At 47.7% G+C, this 18,676-nt stretch overlaps 1 protein-coding gene across 1 annotated transcript in view; it reads left to right on the top strand.

Annotated features, from left to right (window-relative positions):
* LOC116806862 (transitional endoplasmic reticulum ATPase) overlaps positions 1-18,676 on the top strand; it is a 69,875-nt gene that overhangs the window by 33,094 nt on the left and 18,105 nt on the right. The window contains exon 13 of the mRNA XM_032744625.3: positions 18,271-18,483. Within this exon, the coding sequence (XP_032600516.1) occupies positions 18,271-18,483 (213 nt within the window). The remainder of the gene's footprint in view (positions 1-18,270; positions 18,484-18,676) is intronic.

The following is an 18,676-nucleotide window of genomic DNA, read 5'->3' as shown; positions in this document are numbered from 1 at the left end:
CCGAATTTTCATCTGCGCCATGCTCTGCTTGTTCTCGCTCTGTTTTCCATGCCTTTAATGCCTCAAAAAGCGATCTCCAAGTAACAGCTAAATCAACAACAGTTTTATCTCCCGCACAGATGTCTTCCCACAGTCTATCCCCGACTTTTTTCCATGCTTTAACACTAAATGCCATGCCAGGATTGGTGCCAAAATCTTGTGATTTAGCCCACAGCAACATACTACGAAAGGCATAATCTTGAATAGTAATTCCCTCATTTCTTAACAAAACTTTCCATGTAGCCAAAACAGTCTCTTCCTCTTTAGATAAATTATTTCCCATTATTACTGGTTGGTGGCTCACCTGTTTCCAGGTGTCTTGATAGGAGAAATTCAGGTCTGGACCTCCCTGTGGCTTCCACATGCCACTCTCAGCTACACCAACGCCGCCTCCCCCACTCTTTCCCAGGGGGTCACAGTTGCCAGTCGCTGGGACCCTGTATGTGTCCAAACCGAGTATGTTGTTCCACTCGGTGATCACCAAACCCTGTTCCTCAGGGTAGGGTGAAATAGCAGTCGGGGTTCACCAGATGTCGCTGTTGAGGTGGTCACGACACAAAGTATAGACAGTAAGCAATTTCAGATGGCAACTGTTTATTCTCGAAGATGGCTGACCTTTTATACACTTTCTAATTGTTTATCCTTCTTCTACCTTAACTATTGGCCACAATAATTCAACATAACACCATTGGTGAAAAGTAACAGTGACTTCAGCTAACTTTCTAAAAATACTTCATCCAGCTGCAAAGTTCTCTCCTTATCTTTCTTCAATTCCTCTCTTCTCTCGGTCTCCTTGGTGACAGCCTTGGAGAAAGCTGCTTATCAGCTTCTCCTTGCTTCTTTAGCTAACAGGCCTGCTTTTAGCCCCTTCCGCACACACCTTCTGCAGAGAAGATGACTCAGCCCCAGCTTCCCAGACAGGCATCAGGCAGGCCTTACAACCAGAGGCCTGCAGAGCTACGTGTACTGTCAGAAGGTCTGCCACTGGTGCAGCAACTCCAACAGCCACTGGGGAACGAGCTCTTCAGTGTGTCATCACCATAATGTTGGGAGCTCACACTAGTAAGACTGGGAAAGAAGGGGCTTCCTTTGCCCCTTGCCATTAACTGCTGCTCCTATTTCCTGCTCTCTGGTACTGCTACTATGTTGGCCCTCCTATGGAGAGGAGCCCTTCCTTGTCAACTGCAGTGGCAAACTGCTGTTCCCCACCTTGGCTGACATGCCATGTCCTGTTTGCCCCCTCTGTTTGCTGTGCTCCTTGTCTCTCATGCTCCCTGGGGGCTCCTGCGCCTGAGCTGTTCACCTCTGTTAGTGACAGACTGAGCTTAAATCAGCTGCTATCACTTCTGGCCCTGCCCATGCTGAGTCAGCTGCACTTGTTCAAGCTCCACATGGGTCTTGATGCTCTCCTGGGGTTACCCTGCCTTTAGAAACTCACTGTTTGCTGCAATCTCCTGCTCTGCTGCAGGATGTGCCTGCATAAGATCTGTTTGCTCCCTCAACTTGCTAGCCATGCTTTGATACAGCCCAAGACACAGTTAATTTCTGGGCTGCGAGTGCAAATTGCTGGCTCATGTTGAGCTTCTCCTCAACCACCACCCCCAAGTCCTTCTCAACAGGGCTGCTCCCAATGCATTCTCTTCCCAGCCTGTACTTGTGCTTGGGATTGCTCCGACCAAGTGCAGGACCTTGTGTCGCCTTTGAGTTAGGAATGACAAGGAAAAGATGACAGACTCCAGTGCTTCTTAGAAGGCATGGAGTGAGGTTTATTAGAAACTTCACATATTTATAGATAGGATTGTTCACCCAGAACCTGATTGGTCCTTAAACAACACCCCTCACACCATTGGTTAATTAGGAACAACACCTTCTTGTAAATACCTTTCCATAAACATAATGTACAAACATTCCACATGTTCACAAACACCAGGTGCAGAGATTAAGATAAGAATTGTTTTAATTATTTCTCTGAGCTTTCTTATAACTTCCCCAGGATGATGCCTGGGAAAGTTATCTGTTTCTCTCTCTGACTAAACTGTCAGCATCCACAGGTTCCCCTTTTTTGTTTAAAGCAGAAGGCAGCGTTTGTAATCCTCTGTGGGGCCCCTTGCAGGAAGGAGAACAAACACAGCTCAAGAGGTCCCTTTAGCAATTTGCCTGTTATCAATCAGAACCTCAATCAGATGCTGACTTAGAATGGTCAGGGAGATTCTCCAACACATACCATTGAAATCTTTACACTCACATCCTTTTACCAATATCAAGTCTTGTTGCTTCTTACAAAAAATCCTTACTAATTGTAATGCAGTAATAAAACTGTTGTGAGCCATTCAGGAGCAGGAGGTGGAGCTTCTTTGTTCCTGAGTGACTCGTTATATAAGGCCTCTGGGGAGCGTGGCGAACAGAAGCAGGCAAACAGGGTCACAGCAGTTCACACAGCAGTTCGCACAGGCAGGGCAAGCAGGCAGGGCCACAGGTTTTGCGAGTTTGGTAAGGTGTTTTCATTGTTTGCTTGATCTTGGGCTTTCTTCTAAGCAAATGTTTTAACCCAGTCGAAATCTGTGGTTGGTACAAGTGTATGTGACCAAGTAGAGCCCTCCAAAAAGGATGTGTCTGTGCAGACCCATTCCTGCCCAGAGTGTTTGAGCTTATCAGTGGTATCAGGGGATGTTGTGGAGAAGGCCTGCCTATGGTGTGAACAAGTGAATGACCTCCTCTTGCTGGTGGCCGAGTTTAGGGAGGAAGTTGAAAGACTAAGGAGTATCAGGGATAGTGAAAGGGAAATAGACTGTTGGAGTTCAGCCCTTACATCTTTAAGGGAGGCCCACCAGGATTCAGAGTCTCACTCTCAGGCAATAGAGGGGCACCTGGTAGATGAAGGGAAGTGGAAATGGGTCCCTGCTCGGGGAGGTAATAACAAAAATCCCTCCTGCCCCCCATCCCCTAGCCAGGTGCCACTTCAGAATAGGTATGAGGCCCTGGATCTAGAGAGCCAGACAGATAATTTATAAGAAAATTATCTGCCCAGTGAGCCTCTCAAATATGACTCGTCTAAAAAATGGATTACCACCTCTAACGACTTGTCTAAAAAATGGATTACCACCTCTAACGTCAAGAAAAAAAGAAGGGTAACTGTAGTGGGTGATTCCCTTCTGAGGGGGACTGAGGGCGCCGTATGTCGACCAGACCCATCCCACAGAGAGGTCTGCTGCCTCCCTGGGGCCCAGGTACAAAACATCACCGAAGGACTTCCTAGGCTGATTCGGTCCTCTGATTATTACCCACTGCTGATACTCCAGGCTGGCAGTGATGAAATTGATAAGAGGAGTGTCAAGGCAATTAAAAGGGAGTTTAGGGCACTGGGTCAAGTGGTTGATAGGACAGGTGTACAGGTAGTGTTTTGTTCAGTCCCTTTGGTGGCAGAGAAAAATGTTGAAAGGAATAGGAGAACTCACATCATTAACAAATGGCTGAAGGGTTGGTGTCATTGGCGAAATTTTGGATTCTTTGATCATGGAGCAACCTTTATGGCACCTGCTCTACTGGAATCAGATGGGATACATCTCTCTGTTAAGGGTAGGAGGTTTTTAGCTCATGAACTGGCAGACCTTATTGAAAGGGCTTTAAACTAGGTCTGAAGGGGGAAGGGGATGCAGCTGGGCTGTCTGGAAGCAGGCCCAAGGATGGTAAGACTGTGTTAGGGGAGAAATCAGTAGCCCAGCTGAGTTGCATGTATACCAATGCACACAGCATGGGTAACAAACAGGATGAGCTGGAGGCCATGGTGCAGCAGCAGAGCTATGATGTAGTCACCATCACAGAAACGTGGTGGGATGACTCACATAGTTGGAGCACTGCACTGGATGGCTACAAGCTCTTCAGAAGAGACAGGAAAGGGAGAAGAGCTGGAGGGGTGGCCCTTTATATTAGGGAGGCTTTGGATGTCATAGGTATTGAAACTAATGGTGATGAAGTTGAATCCCTATGGGTAAAAATTAAGGGGAGGGCCAACAAAGCTGACATCCTACTGGGAGTCTGTTATCGTCCACCCAACCAGGATGAAGAGGTGGACAACTTATTCTATAAGCAACTAAACAATGTTTCAGGATCATCAGCCCTTGTTCTTGTAGGTGATTTCAACCTACCAGACATCTGCTGGGAACTTAATACAGCAGAAAAACAGCAATCTAGAAATTTTTTAGAGTGTGTGGAGGATAATTTTTTGTCACAACTGGTGGGCAAGCCCACCAGGGGAGGGACTATGTTAGACTTGTTCACAAATAGAGATGGGCTGGTGGGTGATGTGGAGGTTGGAGGCCGCTTGGGGCACAGTGATCATGAAATTATAGAATTCTCGATAATTGGTGAAATAAGGAGGAATATCAATAAGATCTCTACACTGGACTTCCAGAAGGAGGGCAGACTTTGGCCTATTTAGGAGACTTATTCAGAGAGTTCCTTGGGAAAGAGCCCTTGAAAACAAAGGAGTCCAGGAGAGATGGGTGTGCTTCAAAGCAGAGATCTTGAGGGCACAAGAACAGACTGTTCCTGTGTGCTGAAAGATGAGTCGAAGAGGCAAACGTCCAGTCTGGATGAGAAATACGGTTTTGAAGGAACTTAGAAATAAAAAAAAATGTATCATCTCTTTAAGGAGGGACTGATTTCTCAGGAAGTATTTAAGGGAGCTGCTAGGGCATGTAGGAAAAAAATTAGGGAGGCCAAAGCTCAGTTTGAACTTAACTTGGCAACTTCTGTTAAAAATAATAAAAAATTTTTTTACAAATATATTAAGGGTAAAAGGAAGGGTATAACCAACCTCGGTTCCTTACTGGATGAGGCAGGCAACCTAGTAACTAAAGATGAGGAAAAGGCAGAAATGCTTAATGCCTTCTTTGCCTCAGTCTTTAGTGGTAAGGCAGCTTGTCCTCAAGACAACTGTCCTCAGGGGTTGATAGGTGGTGCCAGGGAGCAGAATGGTCCTCTTGTTATCCAAGAAGAGGCAGTTAGAGAACTACTGGGACACTTGGATATTTATAAATCAATGGGACCAGATGGGATCCACCCTAGGGTGATGAGGGAGCTGGCAGATGTGCTTGCGAAGCCGCTCTCCATCATTTATCAGGAGTCGTGGCTCACTGGTGAGGTCCCAGATGATTGGAAACTGGCCAATGTGACACCCATTTACAAAAAAGGTAGGAAGGAGGATTCTGGTAATTACAGGCCAGTTAGCCTGACCTCAGTACCAGGTAAAATAATGGAACAGTTCATACTTAGTGCTATCACACAGCACTTACAAGATGGCCAGGGTATCAGACCCAGTCAGCATGGGTTTACAAAGGGTAGGTCATGTCTGACCAACCTGGTCTCCTTCTATGACCAGATGACTCGTCTGGTAGATGCAGGAAAGGCTGTGGATGTTGTCTATTTAGACTTCAGCAAGGCCTTTGATACTGTTTCTCATAGCATACTCCTGGAAAAGCTGGCAGCCCATGGCTTGGATTGGGAGCACCCTTCGCTGGGTTAGTAACTGGCTGGATGGCCGGACCCAGAGAGTGGTGGTGAACAGTGCTGCATCCAGCTGGCAGCCAGTCACCAGTGGTGTCCCTCAGGGGTCTGTGCTGGGACCAGTTCTATTTAATATTTTTATAGATGACATGGATGAGGGCACTGAATCCTTCATTAGTAAATTTGCAGACGACACTAAGCTGGGAGCTTGTGTTGATCTTTTGGAAGGAAGGAGGGCTCTGCAGAGAGATTTGGATCGATTGGATGGAAGGGCAGAGTCCAACAGCATGAAGTTTAATAAGTCTAAGTGCCAAGTTCTACATTTTGGACACAACAATCCCCTACAGCATTACAGGTTGGGGACAGTATGGGTGGACAGTGTCCAGGCAGAAAGGGACCTGGGGCTGCTGGTCGACAGCCGGTTGGATATGAGCCAGCAATGTGCCTCGGTGGCCAAGAAGGCCAATGGCATCCTGGCCTGCATTAGGAATTGTGTGACCAGCAGGAGTAGGGAGGTTATTCTTCCCCTATAGTCGGTGCTGGTGAGACCACATCTTGAGTACTGTGTCCAGTTCTGGGCCTCTCAGTTCAGGAAGGACACTGAGATGCTTGAGCACGTCCACAGGAGGGCAACGAGGCTGGTGAGGGGCTTGGAACACAAGCCCTATGAGGAACGTTTGAGGGTGTTGGGGTTGTTTAGCCTGGAGAAGAGGAGGCTTAAAGGTGACCTTATTGCTCTCTACAACTTCCTGAAGGGAGGTTGTAGACAGGTGGGGGTTGATCTCTTCCACTGGGCAGCAACTGGCAGAACAAGAGGACACAGTCTCAAGCTACGTCAGGGAAGATTTAGGTTGGATATTAGGAAAAAAATTTTCACTGAAAGAATAATAAAATACTGGAATTGTCTTCCTAGGGAGGTGGTGGAATCACCATCTCTGGATATGTTTAAAAAAAGACTGGACTTGGCACTTGGTGCTATAATCTAGTTGTGGTGTTAGGGCATAGGTTGGACTTGATGATCTTAGAGGTCTCTTCCAACCTCATTATTCTGTGATTCTGTGAAAACATTGTTAGTCTGCTCAAAGAACTGGCAGTCTTACTTGTCAACAACCCTTTTCCAGAAACAAAGGAAAAGATAGAATGCTCATTCCCTACTCATAGAGGGACCATCTGATTGATGATCGGCATCTTGATCATCATTTGAAGGTTGCCTGTTGGCCACATTCTTGTTTTGGTGTTGCAATTCAGGGCAAACACACCTTGCAGGTATCCACTGTACCCCAGTATCTGTGGAAACACATGCATACCCATGACCCCAAGTGATAAGCTCACATGGGCCCTCCCACTTATTAGTGATTAGGTCCTGTATCCAGACTTTCGCTCGAGGCAGGTGCGTCTCACCTGAAGACTGCAATGAGAAAAAGTGATTTAAAATGACAGGATTGTTTGAATTTTGTGTCACTGTAAGATGATTGATTGTATATAGAGCTTTTTCCAATTGGCTGTGCGGGGTTTCTCTGGGCATTCCGCTTTTTTGTTTTTCCAGAACATGCTTTAAAGTACCATGAGTGTGTTCAACAATAGCTTGACCAGTTGGAGAATGTGGAATACCAAGTTTATGTGAGACTCCCCATAAGTCCAAAAACTGCCGCGTCTTCTGCGAGACGTGGGCGGGACCATTGTCAGTTTTCACAGAAGAAGGTATACCCAGAATTGCAAAAGCCATCCTCCAATGGGCAATCATGTCGCGACCCTTTTCTCCAGTGTGAGCATATGCCCACATAGCAGAGGAGAAGGTGTCAATAGACACATGCACATACTTAAGTCAGCCAAATTCGGCAGTATGAGTGACATCTGTTTGCCAAAGCTGCAAGGCTTTTAAGCCTCTGAGGTTCACCCCTGCTGGTAAAGGTGCAGCAAGTCCATGACAGTCAGTGTAAGAACTGACAATGTCATGACCCTCAGTTGGCATTAACTGAAATTGTTTCTGCAGGGTATGTGCACTTTGATGGAAAAAATCATGTGACGCTTTGGCTTGCGCAATCTTGTCAGGCTGAGGTGCTACCCACATAGGGTTAACCAACCTGTCAGCCCTGGCATTACCGTCTGTTATGAAACCTGGTAAATTGGTGTGACTCCAAATGTGCAAGATGTAATATGAATGAACTCGTGTCTGAATTGCACTCCACAAAGTTTTCAATAACTCAAACAACTGTGTTATTGACTTCTTTCAGAAGTGAACAATCCAAACATTTGGTTATGTCTGCAACATAAGCAGAATCAGTGACCAAGTTCAGAGGCACCTGAGAAAATTTCTGGAATGCCATGGCAACAGCCTTTAACGCAACCAATTGGGCTGAGCCTGACTCATGGCCTTCCAGCACTTGCCACCCAGATTGATCCTTCCAAGTAACAATGGCTTTCCCTGTTTTTCCTGAGCCATCAGTGAAGACGGTGGGTCCTTGCACCAGCACCCAACTATTTTTTGGCCTCAAAGACAGATTGGTTGATTTTGCCAACTGCAATAACTTATGACTGCGCAGATGATAGGCAATCTGCCCTGAAAAGTTTTGCAGTGCACTTTGCAAAGGAGTACTGTTAATGAAGCTCCATTCAAAGACTTCCCGCTCTATTGGAAGAATAATTTTTCAGGGATCAATTGCCATTAATTGCAGACACTGTTGATGGCATTTGATTATCAAATGATTGATTAATTCAAACAATGTAGGTGCTGTCTTTTTTGGTTGATGGGGCAAGAAGACCCATTCCAAAATGTGCAAAGGATCAGACTATTTGTTACTCCATTGGCCAATGATACCTGTAGGATGAAAATCTGGATTGGTAATGGAAACAGTGATATCAATGGAAGGATCTGCTTGATAAACCTGACAAGCAGAAACAGCTTGTTGGACTTCCTCCAGCGCTTGTCACGCCTCAGGAGTCAATTTCCGAGGTGAATTCAGGTCAGGGTCCCCCCTTAAAATATGCAGCGGGGACAATTGTGTCATGGTTAGCCCTAAATAAGGACGTAACCAACTGATGACACCTAGCAATTTCTGGGCATCATTCAGAGTCTTCATAGAATCCATGAACTGCACCTCTTGATGCTGAATGGTTTGATCCAGAATTTTGACTCCAAAGTATTTTTAAGGAGGATGCTGTTGAACCTTCTCTGGAGCCACTTGCAGCCCATAGGAATGCAGAGCAGTGAACAGCTGAGGCTGTATCCTCAGCAACTCATCCTGGGTGGATGCTGCTACCAGGATGTCATCCATGTAGTGATAGCAATATGTGTCAGGAAACTGCTCGCAGACTCTGGACAAGGCCTGAGCCACATACCTTTGACAAATAGTCGGGCTGTTTCTACAGCCCTGTGGCAAAACTTTCCATTGATATCTTTGCACAGGTTCAGCATTGTTAATTGCAGGCACAGTAAAGGTAAACTTTGGTTTGTCATCAGGATGCAAGGAATTGTGAAGAAGCAATCCTTTAAATCAGTGATCAAAATTTCCCATCCCGTAGGGAGCATGGTGGGTGAGGGCATACCAGGCTGCAATGCCCCCATGCTTTCCATCACTGCATTAATTTTTTGGAGGTCCTGTAACAGCAGCCTCCATTTCCCACATTTTTTCTTTATCACAAAGACAGGAGTATTCCAGGGACTAGTAGAAGGCTCAATGTGTCCCTGTTACAATTGTTCCTGAACCAATTCATGAAGGGTGACCAATTTTGCTTTTGTCAGGGACCACTGGTTCTCCCAGATGGGTCTGCTCACTAATCACCTGTGATGGGTTTGGTGCTGGCCAATACACTCACTTCCTGCTGAGAGATAGGATTAGGAGAAAGGCAAAGCAGGCTCAAAACTTTAAAAGGGTACAAAGAGAATTTTATTAAAAGTAACTAGAAGGAAAGAAAAGGTAGTAAGAATCAAAACGAACCCTTCAGAACACTTCTCCTCTCCCCCACAACCTTTTCTTTCCCACTGACAATGTAAAGCCAAACCTAAGATTTCCAGTCAGTTTACCACTTCTAAAATAGCCTTCCTTCAGTTCACTGAGAGAGAGAAGTCCCTCTTGTTAAGGTTCTAGAGACTTCTCCACAAGAGGAAAAAGCAGTTCTCTCGTGGTTCTCAATTTTGTCACGAATAGCAGCTGCCTGGGGAACCCTGCCATCGTGAAATCCTTCCCATTTCCACTAGCCTTCCTACAGCTTGTCGATGGGCCATGTTGACTTATGGGGTTATTGTTTTAAACATGAGCTTTTCAAAGGCAGAAGTTCTCATTATGTATTTCTAAAATCATCTTCATCCCTGGGAACAGAGATCTTCTCTTGGAAGCACAAGACTACTCTCTGTTCAAACTTCTCGTGGGATCACAGTTATTTTAACATCTGCTTATCTTAGCATGGAGGCCTTTGCTTGATATCAATTTGAACACTTTCATCTCCCCATAGTTTCATGCATTAGAAGGAAAAAGAGTCCTTTCTCTATAGCTTACAAGAGGATTTCAGCTCCAAAAACAAGGCATCTCCTCCTCCCTCCCATCTGGGACTTAACTCCTTCCTCACTGACCTTGATGTCTTCATGCTGTTCCTTTACATGCGTACATCTTGTTCCTTTCTCTCACTTTTGGGAGGATTGAAGCACTGAAAGGTTTAACATAACACCTGGGCTCTTCAAATGGTCACCTGACCCCCAGTCGAGCTGGGTCTTCTAGATGGCATAGATGGCAGCTGGGGGCTGGGATCTAATGAGCTAGGCTAAGACTCTGCAGCAGCACGCCGGGATTGGGGGTGAGGGGGGGGGGGTGGCCTTTTCTTTCCCCCTGCCCAATGGTTGTGGGCAACTTCCACGGGGGTAAAATTCCGGCACCGACCCGGGGCTACTCCCAGGGCGCAGTTGGTGGGGCTGGGCCCCGGGCTGGGGAGTTGTAGTAAGCAGTTAGATGTTAGTAAGACCCGCTCCATCTGGCCCACGGCACCCCCTCTCCCTGTCCGGGAGCAGATGGGGGAAGGGAGTGGGACCCGGCAGGCGACCCAGGGAAAGGGAGCCCAGCCCTGCAGCAGGGCCGGTGGGCGCGGGATGGGGCCCGCCCAGCTGTGTTACCTTGCTGAAAGGAAAAGGGAGAGTTCCCGGGTTTTTTAGTCTTAAACATGTGTGTTTCACAGAGGCATGTCCAGCTTCTCAGTGGTTCAACAGACTGTCAGTTACACAAAAATCTTTGCATCACTTCCCTGAATTTCCTTCCATTCCAAACTATGACACCACTGTAAAGGCAGCATAGGATACTTTGTGCCCTTCAGCTCAGTGCCCCAAATCAAAAATGTGTCCCAATCCGTACCCCCCAGGCTGCCAATATATCCCGCCCCCAGAGGTTGATTGGAGCTGCAGTGACATGGCCTTACTGTAGCTGTCTGCCCATCTATGTTTTTCATCAGCAAAGACTGTTGACTTACAAAGGTCTGTGTTGCACCCCCCACCCCTTCAATGGCCAAACCTATGGAAGCCAAAGGCCACGTAGGAGGCCACGCAGAGAAGGAGATGACTGTCACATCACCCCCTGTGTCAATCAAACCTCAGAGCTGGATCTGAGGCGGGCTGGCACTCGGTAGAATCAGGATACATGTCATCTGTGGTCACTGAGCAGAAATATCTGCAGTCCAGAAGACTCTTGGCAGTCCTGTGGATCTAAAGCTGCCATCTCCACAAGTCCGATGGTCAGTCCTGGGGACACATGACTGAAAAGGTACAAGTTGAGCAATATGAGTCCCTGCAGGGATAGTGACGGGGGGGTGGGCATGGAAACCATAGCACAAATTTGACCTTTAAAGTCAGAGTCAATGACATCTGGATGCACAAAGATTCCTTGAGGGTGGCACTAGATCTTCCCACAAGCAGTGCATTCAATCCTTGACCCAATGGTCCAAAGGCATCCACAGGAACCTTATATACACAACAAGATTCTAAGATGATTGTTGCTGCGGTGTGCGCATCCACCCCGGCTGCTCCATGAGTGCTACCCCTAAGCTGGCTGAGTAAGCCTGTGCCAGTACCATGCCCTGGGGAATCATTTGTGTCAGAGCGCAGTTCCCCTTTGCACTTGTCTTCCGGTTTCCCGAACAGTAAGAACCTGAGATGAGAGATGCGGGACTTCAGGTGGCTCTTCAAAATGCAGTTTATTGTATCCAAGATTTTACAACAGTCCAGGGTCGTGGGTGACAGAGCCTGTGCCTACAGCTGTCAGCTCCAGTTGTAGACAAGCCTGAAGATGCTTTAGTTTTGGTTACATTGCATTATATACTTTGCTGAGCATCTTAATACATAAGAACCAATCTATACCTTTACTTTTACCTATAGTCTATCATAACTACTGTCATTACCATACTATGGTTAATACTATCCAATCACATGAGTTAGTATGTTACAGTTTAGGCTTAAAGTTGTTTTTCAGTTTTCTTGCAGTGGAAAATTCTGAGACCTTTTTTCTACTTGCCACATCAACATGTCTTGTTTGCCCGTGGTATCTTTCTGCTTGGTAAAGACATCTTTTTGTTTGTGGTCAGCTTATCCTTTGCTCTAAGTCATAAAGCCTCTTTCTAACTTGACATAACCTTTACCTTCTTAGTTGTCCAGCAAGACTGGCTCAGCAAACCTCAATTTACACATCTATTACTCTTCTATATCAAAACTTCCTTCCATCTCTATTCCATTCTCAGGTTCTACATTCACAGATCTTTCTGTCAAGCATACATATCTGTTAAACTTTCTTGTCAAACTTTCATCCTTCCCAACACCGAACCTACCAAAAGCTGACCATTGGCATGGTATTTAGAGTTACATTGGTTTGCATAATGATCTGTATTTGCACACTTAGCACACAAGAAATTATTCTTATTTCTTTTCTGTTTCTGTGTTCCCTGTTTTTTCTTGCCCTTATTTTTCACCTGTTTCTGTTGTCCATCCCCTGAGGATGTCTGGCCTGGCTGTAAAGCAGACGCCAAAACAGACTTTTTGTACTCTACAGAACCTACTTTTAAACATGCTTGGACCATGTCTGTTAATGTTGGGTCACCTGGAAGAGCATCTATGATCTTCCTACAATCGTTTGCGTTGTCTTTTGCTAATTACTTACATAAAATCTGCCTCAAATTATCACCCTCAACCTGCTTTTCCAGGGCTGCTGCAATTTTCTCAACAAATGGTAGAAATGGTTCTCTTATTCCTTGAGTTATTTTCACATATAGTGATTTGGGAGCAGCTGTTTCTATAGTTTTTAACAGTGCTCTAAAACCTATCTTTTGAGTGCTCGAGAATGGCAGGGTCCCAGATAGCCTGAAGATCAGGATTAGAGAAGGCATTCTTCCCCATGAGAGCATCCACTCCCACGGCATACCTGGTGTCATGGTTTGACACTGGCACAATGCCAGTGCCCCATGAAAATGCAACCTATCAATCGAATGCTGTGAAATGCGATCGAGAACAGAGCAAAGCAGGCCAAACTTAATAACAAAGGAAAAACTTTATTACACTACTACTACTACTACTACTACTATAAAAGGAAAAGAAAGAAAAGAAAAAAAAAACCCCACACAAAATTCAAAATGAAAACCTTCCAAAACATTCCTCCTCCCTCCACCCAACTCTAACAAACTACAGCGTAGACTTATTTGGATCCTTAATCCAGTTTTCACCCTTCAATATAATCAATAGTGAGTCTATCGGGGAAGAGAGGAGTCCCCCTTGCACTATAGATTCCCAGGAAACACAGCTGCCACCTCTTGTGTTTCCATGTCACACGTGGCACTGCCCAGACACACCGGCCAGTGTGACACTCTCCTCTCCATGTCACAGTGCTCTCACCACCGTGCAGGGACAGAGACTGCTTATAGGGCCAAGGGTCTAAGAACAGAGATCGCCTTCTCTTCTTCTCTGAAGATGGAGGGCATCCTCACACCCTCCTCAGCTCTCTCTGTCCATTCCTGAACTGGTAGTTGCTGAAGGAGGTCTCTTGGCTCACCAGTGCATCCCCCTAAAATGCAGTCCCTCTTGAAAGAAGGAGTGGTTCAGTCTATGGTAAACAAGAAGAGTCAAGCCAAAAGCCACTCCATCATCTCCCCCCAACCTTCTTCTCTGAACATCTGAGGTCCCAGGCTGTCTCTCTTTCCTTCAAATTGAGGAGGAGTAATATTTCATAAAGCCTTAATTTCACAGGAAAGGGTTAAAATTCCCAGACTCCCCGGATGGCTGAAATCTGGCCCAGGACTCCGTCTTCCATCTCCCACGCTGGGCATCTTCCCCCCCCCTCCTCCTTCTCCTCTGCCGGCAAACTTCCAGGTGTCTGCTGGCTCTCTATCTCTTGTCCCTCTAGCTTGGGGGGGGGGGGGGGAGGGGGGAACAAAGACATCCCAGATGTTCTCCACCCTTCCGTCCGCAGGAGCTGGCCCAGCTCGGTTCCGATCCTTCACCCCTTGGCCTACCTCTGCAGGCCACATGGGTCCCCTCCCCCACCCAGCCCGGGGGCTGGGCGGGGGAGGTCTGTACCTTGCGATGACCAGAACCAGAGAGAGCCAATTCTCCTGGGAATTCCGCTTTTAGCCCCTCTGTGTTCTCAGAGGTGTGTCTACCTTCAATTGGTCACCCCAAGTGTCAGTATCCAAACCTGACCCCTGACTAGGATTGACCTCTTCCTTCCAAAAAAAATTATTTTCCCGTGTCAAACCACGACACCTGGGATCATTCGGAGGCAATCACAGGTTCTCTGCTGCAGCCCTATCAGCCATCTTCCTCCAGTTGTCCTTAAAAACTTTAAATGGCACAGGTTGGAACAATATTTGAGCTATCTGTTTAATATCAAATGGAGCAAGCAGGTCAGTGTTTTAACACTCAGATAATTTGCATAACTTGTGAAGAACCAAGCCCATATTTTTCTACTTGACCTTGCAAATCTTGCACAACTCGTGTGACACACGAGTGTTGCACCCCCCACCCCTTCAATGGCCAAACCTATGGAAGCCAAAGGCCACGTAGGAGGCCACGCAGAGAAGGAGATGACTGTCACACCGTGCTTGTCGGCTTGTCCTGTATTTGGGACAGCTTTATACACGGGAAAGGCTTGGACTCCCCTTGTGACGGAACATTGCCTCCCTGATCCACCTGTGTCCCCTCCTCAGATGCTGGATTAACTAACTACTTGACTGTCCCCTGTGGCCCCTTCCTCTTCATTTTTCACATTGATGAGTCCACCCCCGGGCATTCCCACCTTCTCTAACAGGTCTCAATCCCCATTCTCCAGAGCCTGCAATTTTACCAATTCCCAAAACCGGCAAGGGTTCGTCGGTTGCATGGTCACCCAACAAGGGGGCAATGTCCAGTGATGACTCTGGTATGATGTCGCTGCTTGTCGGTGCTGGCATTCCGCCACCAGGCCACGCCCCCGGTGGGGGGCAGGTTGCTGATCTTTGTCGCTGTCACTGTCCCTGTCCTGGGATGGGGGTGGGTGGGACAGCCTGCAGGAGGTGGAGGATGGTGGGCTGGCTAGAGGCACCAAAGCGGTGGAGCCGGCTGCAAGCCCTGAGGCAGGGAAGTCAGCAGCAGCCGGTGAGGCGGGGGACCCGGCCATGGCAGGCGGTGCGGGCTGTGGCGGTTAAGCTGCAAGAGGCATGATGCCCGCTGCTCTGCATGCAGCAGAGGGAGGAGGAGTAGGCACAGGTAGTTGTGCCATTTCCGCAGGTGAAAGCGGAGGGGCAGAAGAGACCACGTCTCCAGTCGCATCATTTGTCGACAGTGAAGGTGCTGGAAGGTGCTGCCACTGCCGCTTGTGCTTGCACCGCAAAGAAGGAGGGGACTGGTGGGGGGAACAAAGTCAGCAGGAACAAAGGCGCACCGGCGAGCGCTGGCAATCCGGGGCGGGGGGGGGGGGGTGGCACATACACTTGCACATACTCCGTAGATGGGAATGGAGGAGCCGAAGGGGCGGTCATTCCAGCCACGTCAGTCGCCAGTGGTGGAGGTGGTTGCACCACCTCCTGCAGTGCAGGGGAAGAAGGAACCGGCGGCAGGGTCAGGGAAGCTGGCGGGACGTACAAGGGCTGTCTCCTGGCCAGCTGTGGTGCAGAGAGGGGAGGGGCCGGTGGGTGGAGCAAAGCTGCTTGTAGAGAAGGGAAAGCTGGTGCCGGTGGGCGGGGCAAAGCTGGCTGTGACAAGGACATGCTGCTTACCGCTTGCAGAGCAGAGAAAGCTGGTGCTCCCGGGGGGGCGAAACCAATTGCGGCAAGGGCCTTCCATGATGTCTCGCAGTGCAGGGGGAACCAGAATCATTGGCTGTGGCACTGGGGGAGGCGAAGGTGGTACAAATAGAGGGGAGCACTCTGCTAGGTCCAATCAGGACATGGCTACCGAAGTCATCGGGGGCGGCATCGCAGGAGAAGGATATTTTGGCGGAACACAGTCCCTGGGCGAGGGATATATTCTGCAGGGAATCCCCATGTCTCTCGAGGGTCCAGGTGGAGCCAAGAAAGAACCGGCAGCCCCCTGCCTGGCTCCCTCTCCCTCCAGGGTGTGTGTGTCCATGGAGAGAGCATCTTCACTTTCCGAGTCCCCCATCTGCATTTCACTTTCCCTTGGGGGTCCAACCTTGCAAAGCTCTCGAAAGGACTCCCCAGGTAACTGCTAACTGAGGACTGGTCTTATCTCCACTGATGACCTCATCCCACAGGCAGTTGCCTAGTAATGGCCAAGTCTCTGTATTAAATGTGGTGTTTGCGTCTACTGAAAAGTCATGGGACCTTGCCCAGGCAAGTAAGGCACGCAGGGAATGATCTGACACAGGAACCGCTTTACATGGCAAAGCATCCTTCCATGCAGAAAGAACTAATCTCTCTTCCGTAGAAAGTTGGTTCCCCCATATTGAAAGAAACCCTTCCCAGCAGCCCGCACGCAGCAGTAGTCTACCCCGGGATGTAAACACTTTAGCTATGCTGGGAAAAGCCATTCCACCCTAGCTCTTTGGCATTGAGCTGCTACCCGTAGTCACGAAAAGACCAGCCATCTCAAGGAGGCATGGGGAAAAATCACTGTTACCACTCCTAAATGGAGGACAGAGGGCGTCCAGTCCATCCTGCGAGGACCAGCGGAGCCACCGCAGCGTCTCCCGGTGGGGTCGATCCAAAGCATCCCATTCATCCTGCAGTTTCTGGAGGGGTAACCTGTAAGGAGAGCAGGTGTCCTGGATGGTCGGGATGGATGGAGACGAGAGATCTCTGAAGTCAGGTCTTAGGATATACGGTTTATTGCAAAGGGCATGGGTGTGGGGGCCCTGCTTGGAGCTGCCAGCTGCAGCTCAGAGCAGGCCCCAAGGAGTGGGGGCAGGGAGAGATAGCGAGAGAGAGAGGTAGAGGGGGCAGGAGAGGATGCCAAGAGAGGGTTCCAAGATGGCCTCTGGTCCCTCAGGTACACCTTATCAGGGGGCTTCAGAGTGGGCATGGAATAAGACTTGGGCCAATGGGATTACAGATACCTGATGCTTCAGGGGAAGGTTACAGATGTGGGATAGACTATACATTTTTGAGGGATGAGACAAAACATTCTATTTGACCCTTGGATCTGTCTGTAGGTTAAAAGGGGGATTGCCTTCCACTGGCTACACCACTATTCTCTAGTTGCTCAGTAACCAAGGTCCGATATCTCAAAGCTCGTTCTCATCTCAGTCTTGCCCACAGTCTCTGTATTTTCCAAATCCCTTGCCAGGCAATCATATTTACAAGGCTTTCCCATTTCATCTTCCCCAACAGTAACCAGATGTTGACGTTTAGTTAGGAATGACAAGGAAAAGACGACACAGACTCCAATGCTTCTTAGAAGGCATGAAGCGAGGTTTATTAGAAACTTCACATATTTATAGATAGGATTGTTCACCCAGAACCTGATTGGTCCTTAAACAACACCCCTCACACCATTGGTTAATTAGGAACAACACCTTCTTGTAAATACCTTTCCATAAACATCATGTACAAACATTCCACATATTCACAAACACCAGGTGCAGAGATTAAGATAAGAATTGTTTTAATTATTTCTCTGAGCTTTCTTACAATTTCCCCAGGGTGATGCCTGAGAAAGTTATCTGTTTCTCTCTGACTAAACTGTCAGCATCTACAACCTTGCACTTGGCCTTGTTGAACTTCATGAGGTTTGCACAGACCCACCTCTCAAGCCTGTCCAGGTCCCTCTGGATGCCATTCCTTCCCTCCAGCATGTTGACTGCACCACACAGCTCGGTGTCATTGGCAAACTTGCTGAAGATGCACTCAATCCCACTGTCCATGTCACCGACACAGATGGTAAATAGTGCTAGTCCCAACACTAATCCCTGAGTACACCACTTTTCACTGGTCTTCACTTGGACATCGAGCTGTTGACTGCAACTCTTTGAGTGTGACCATCCAGCCAATTCCTTATCCACTGAGTGGTCCACCCATCAAATCCTAATGTTTCTAGTTTAGAGCCCAGGATGTCATGTGGGACACTGTCAAATGCTTTGCACAAGTCATCTCAGGTAGTGCTTCTGGTAGGAGCAGAAACAAAACTGGTCTAGTGGAAAGTGTCCCTGCCTGTGGACTAGAGGATTTTTGAAGGTCCCTTCCAACCCAAACAATTATGTGATTCTAAGATATAGTCCTGTTCTAGCTTATATTGAGAGATTTTAATTTGTTTGTTTGGTTCTCTTTCAGTATCCTGTGGAACACCCAGACAAATTCCTCAAATTTGGCATGACCCCATCAAAAGGGGTTCTGTTCTATGGGCCACCTGGTTGTGGTAAGACACTCCTGGCCAAAGCCATTGCTAATGAATGCCAGGCAAACTTCATTTCCATCAAGGGGCCGGAATTGCTCACCATGTGGTTTGGTGAGTCTGAAGCCAACGTACGTGAGATCTTTGACAAAGTAAGTATTTCTTCTACCCCTTGTGCTCTTGTGCTATGTTTGTGCTGAGGTACTCCCAAACCCTCTACTGCACCCATCTTACTGGCCTGGTTTTGTTTTCCTTGTTTGCACTGAGAGCAGAAGCTGCTTTTTTGATGTTAGGGTATTGTCTTGGTTTGAAAGACAAGTGTTTTCTAAGGAAGGCAGTAGCTTC

This window comes from Taeniopygia guttata, chromosome W (assembly GCF_048771995.1).
Source record: "Taeniopygia guttata chromosome W, bTaeGut7.mat, whole genome shotgun sequence".
NCBI lineage: Eukaryota > Metazoa > Chordata > Aves > Passeriformes > Estrildidae > Taeniopygia > Taeniopygia guttata.
Note: the sequence above shows the minus strand (reverse complement) of the source record. Positions and strands in the feature narration are given on the sequence as shown.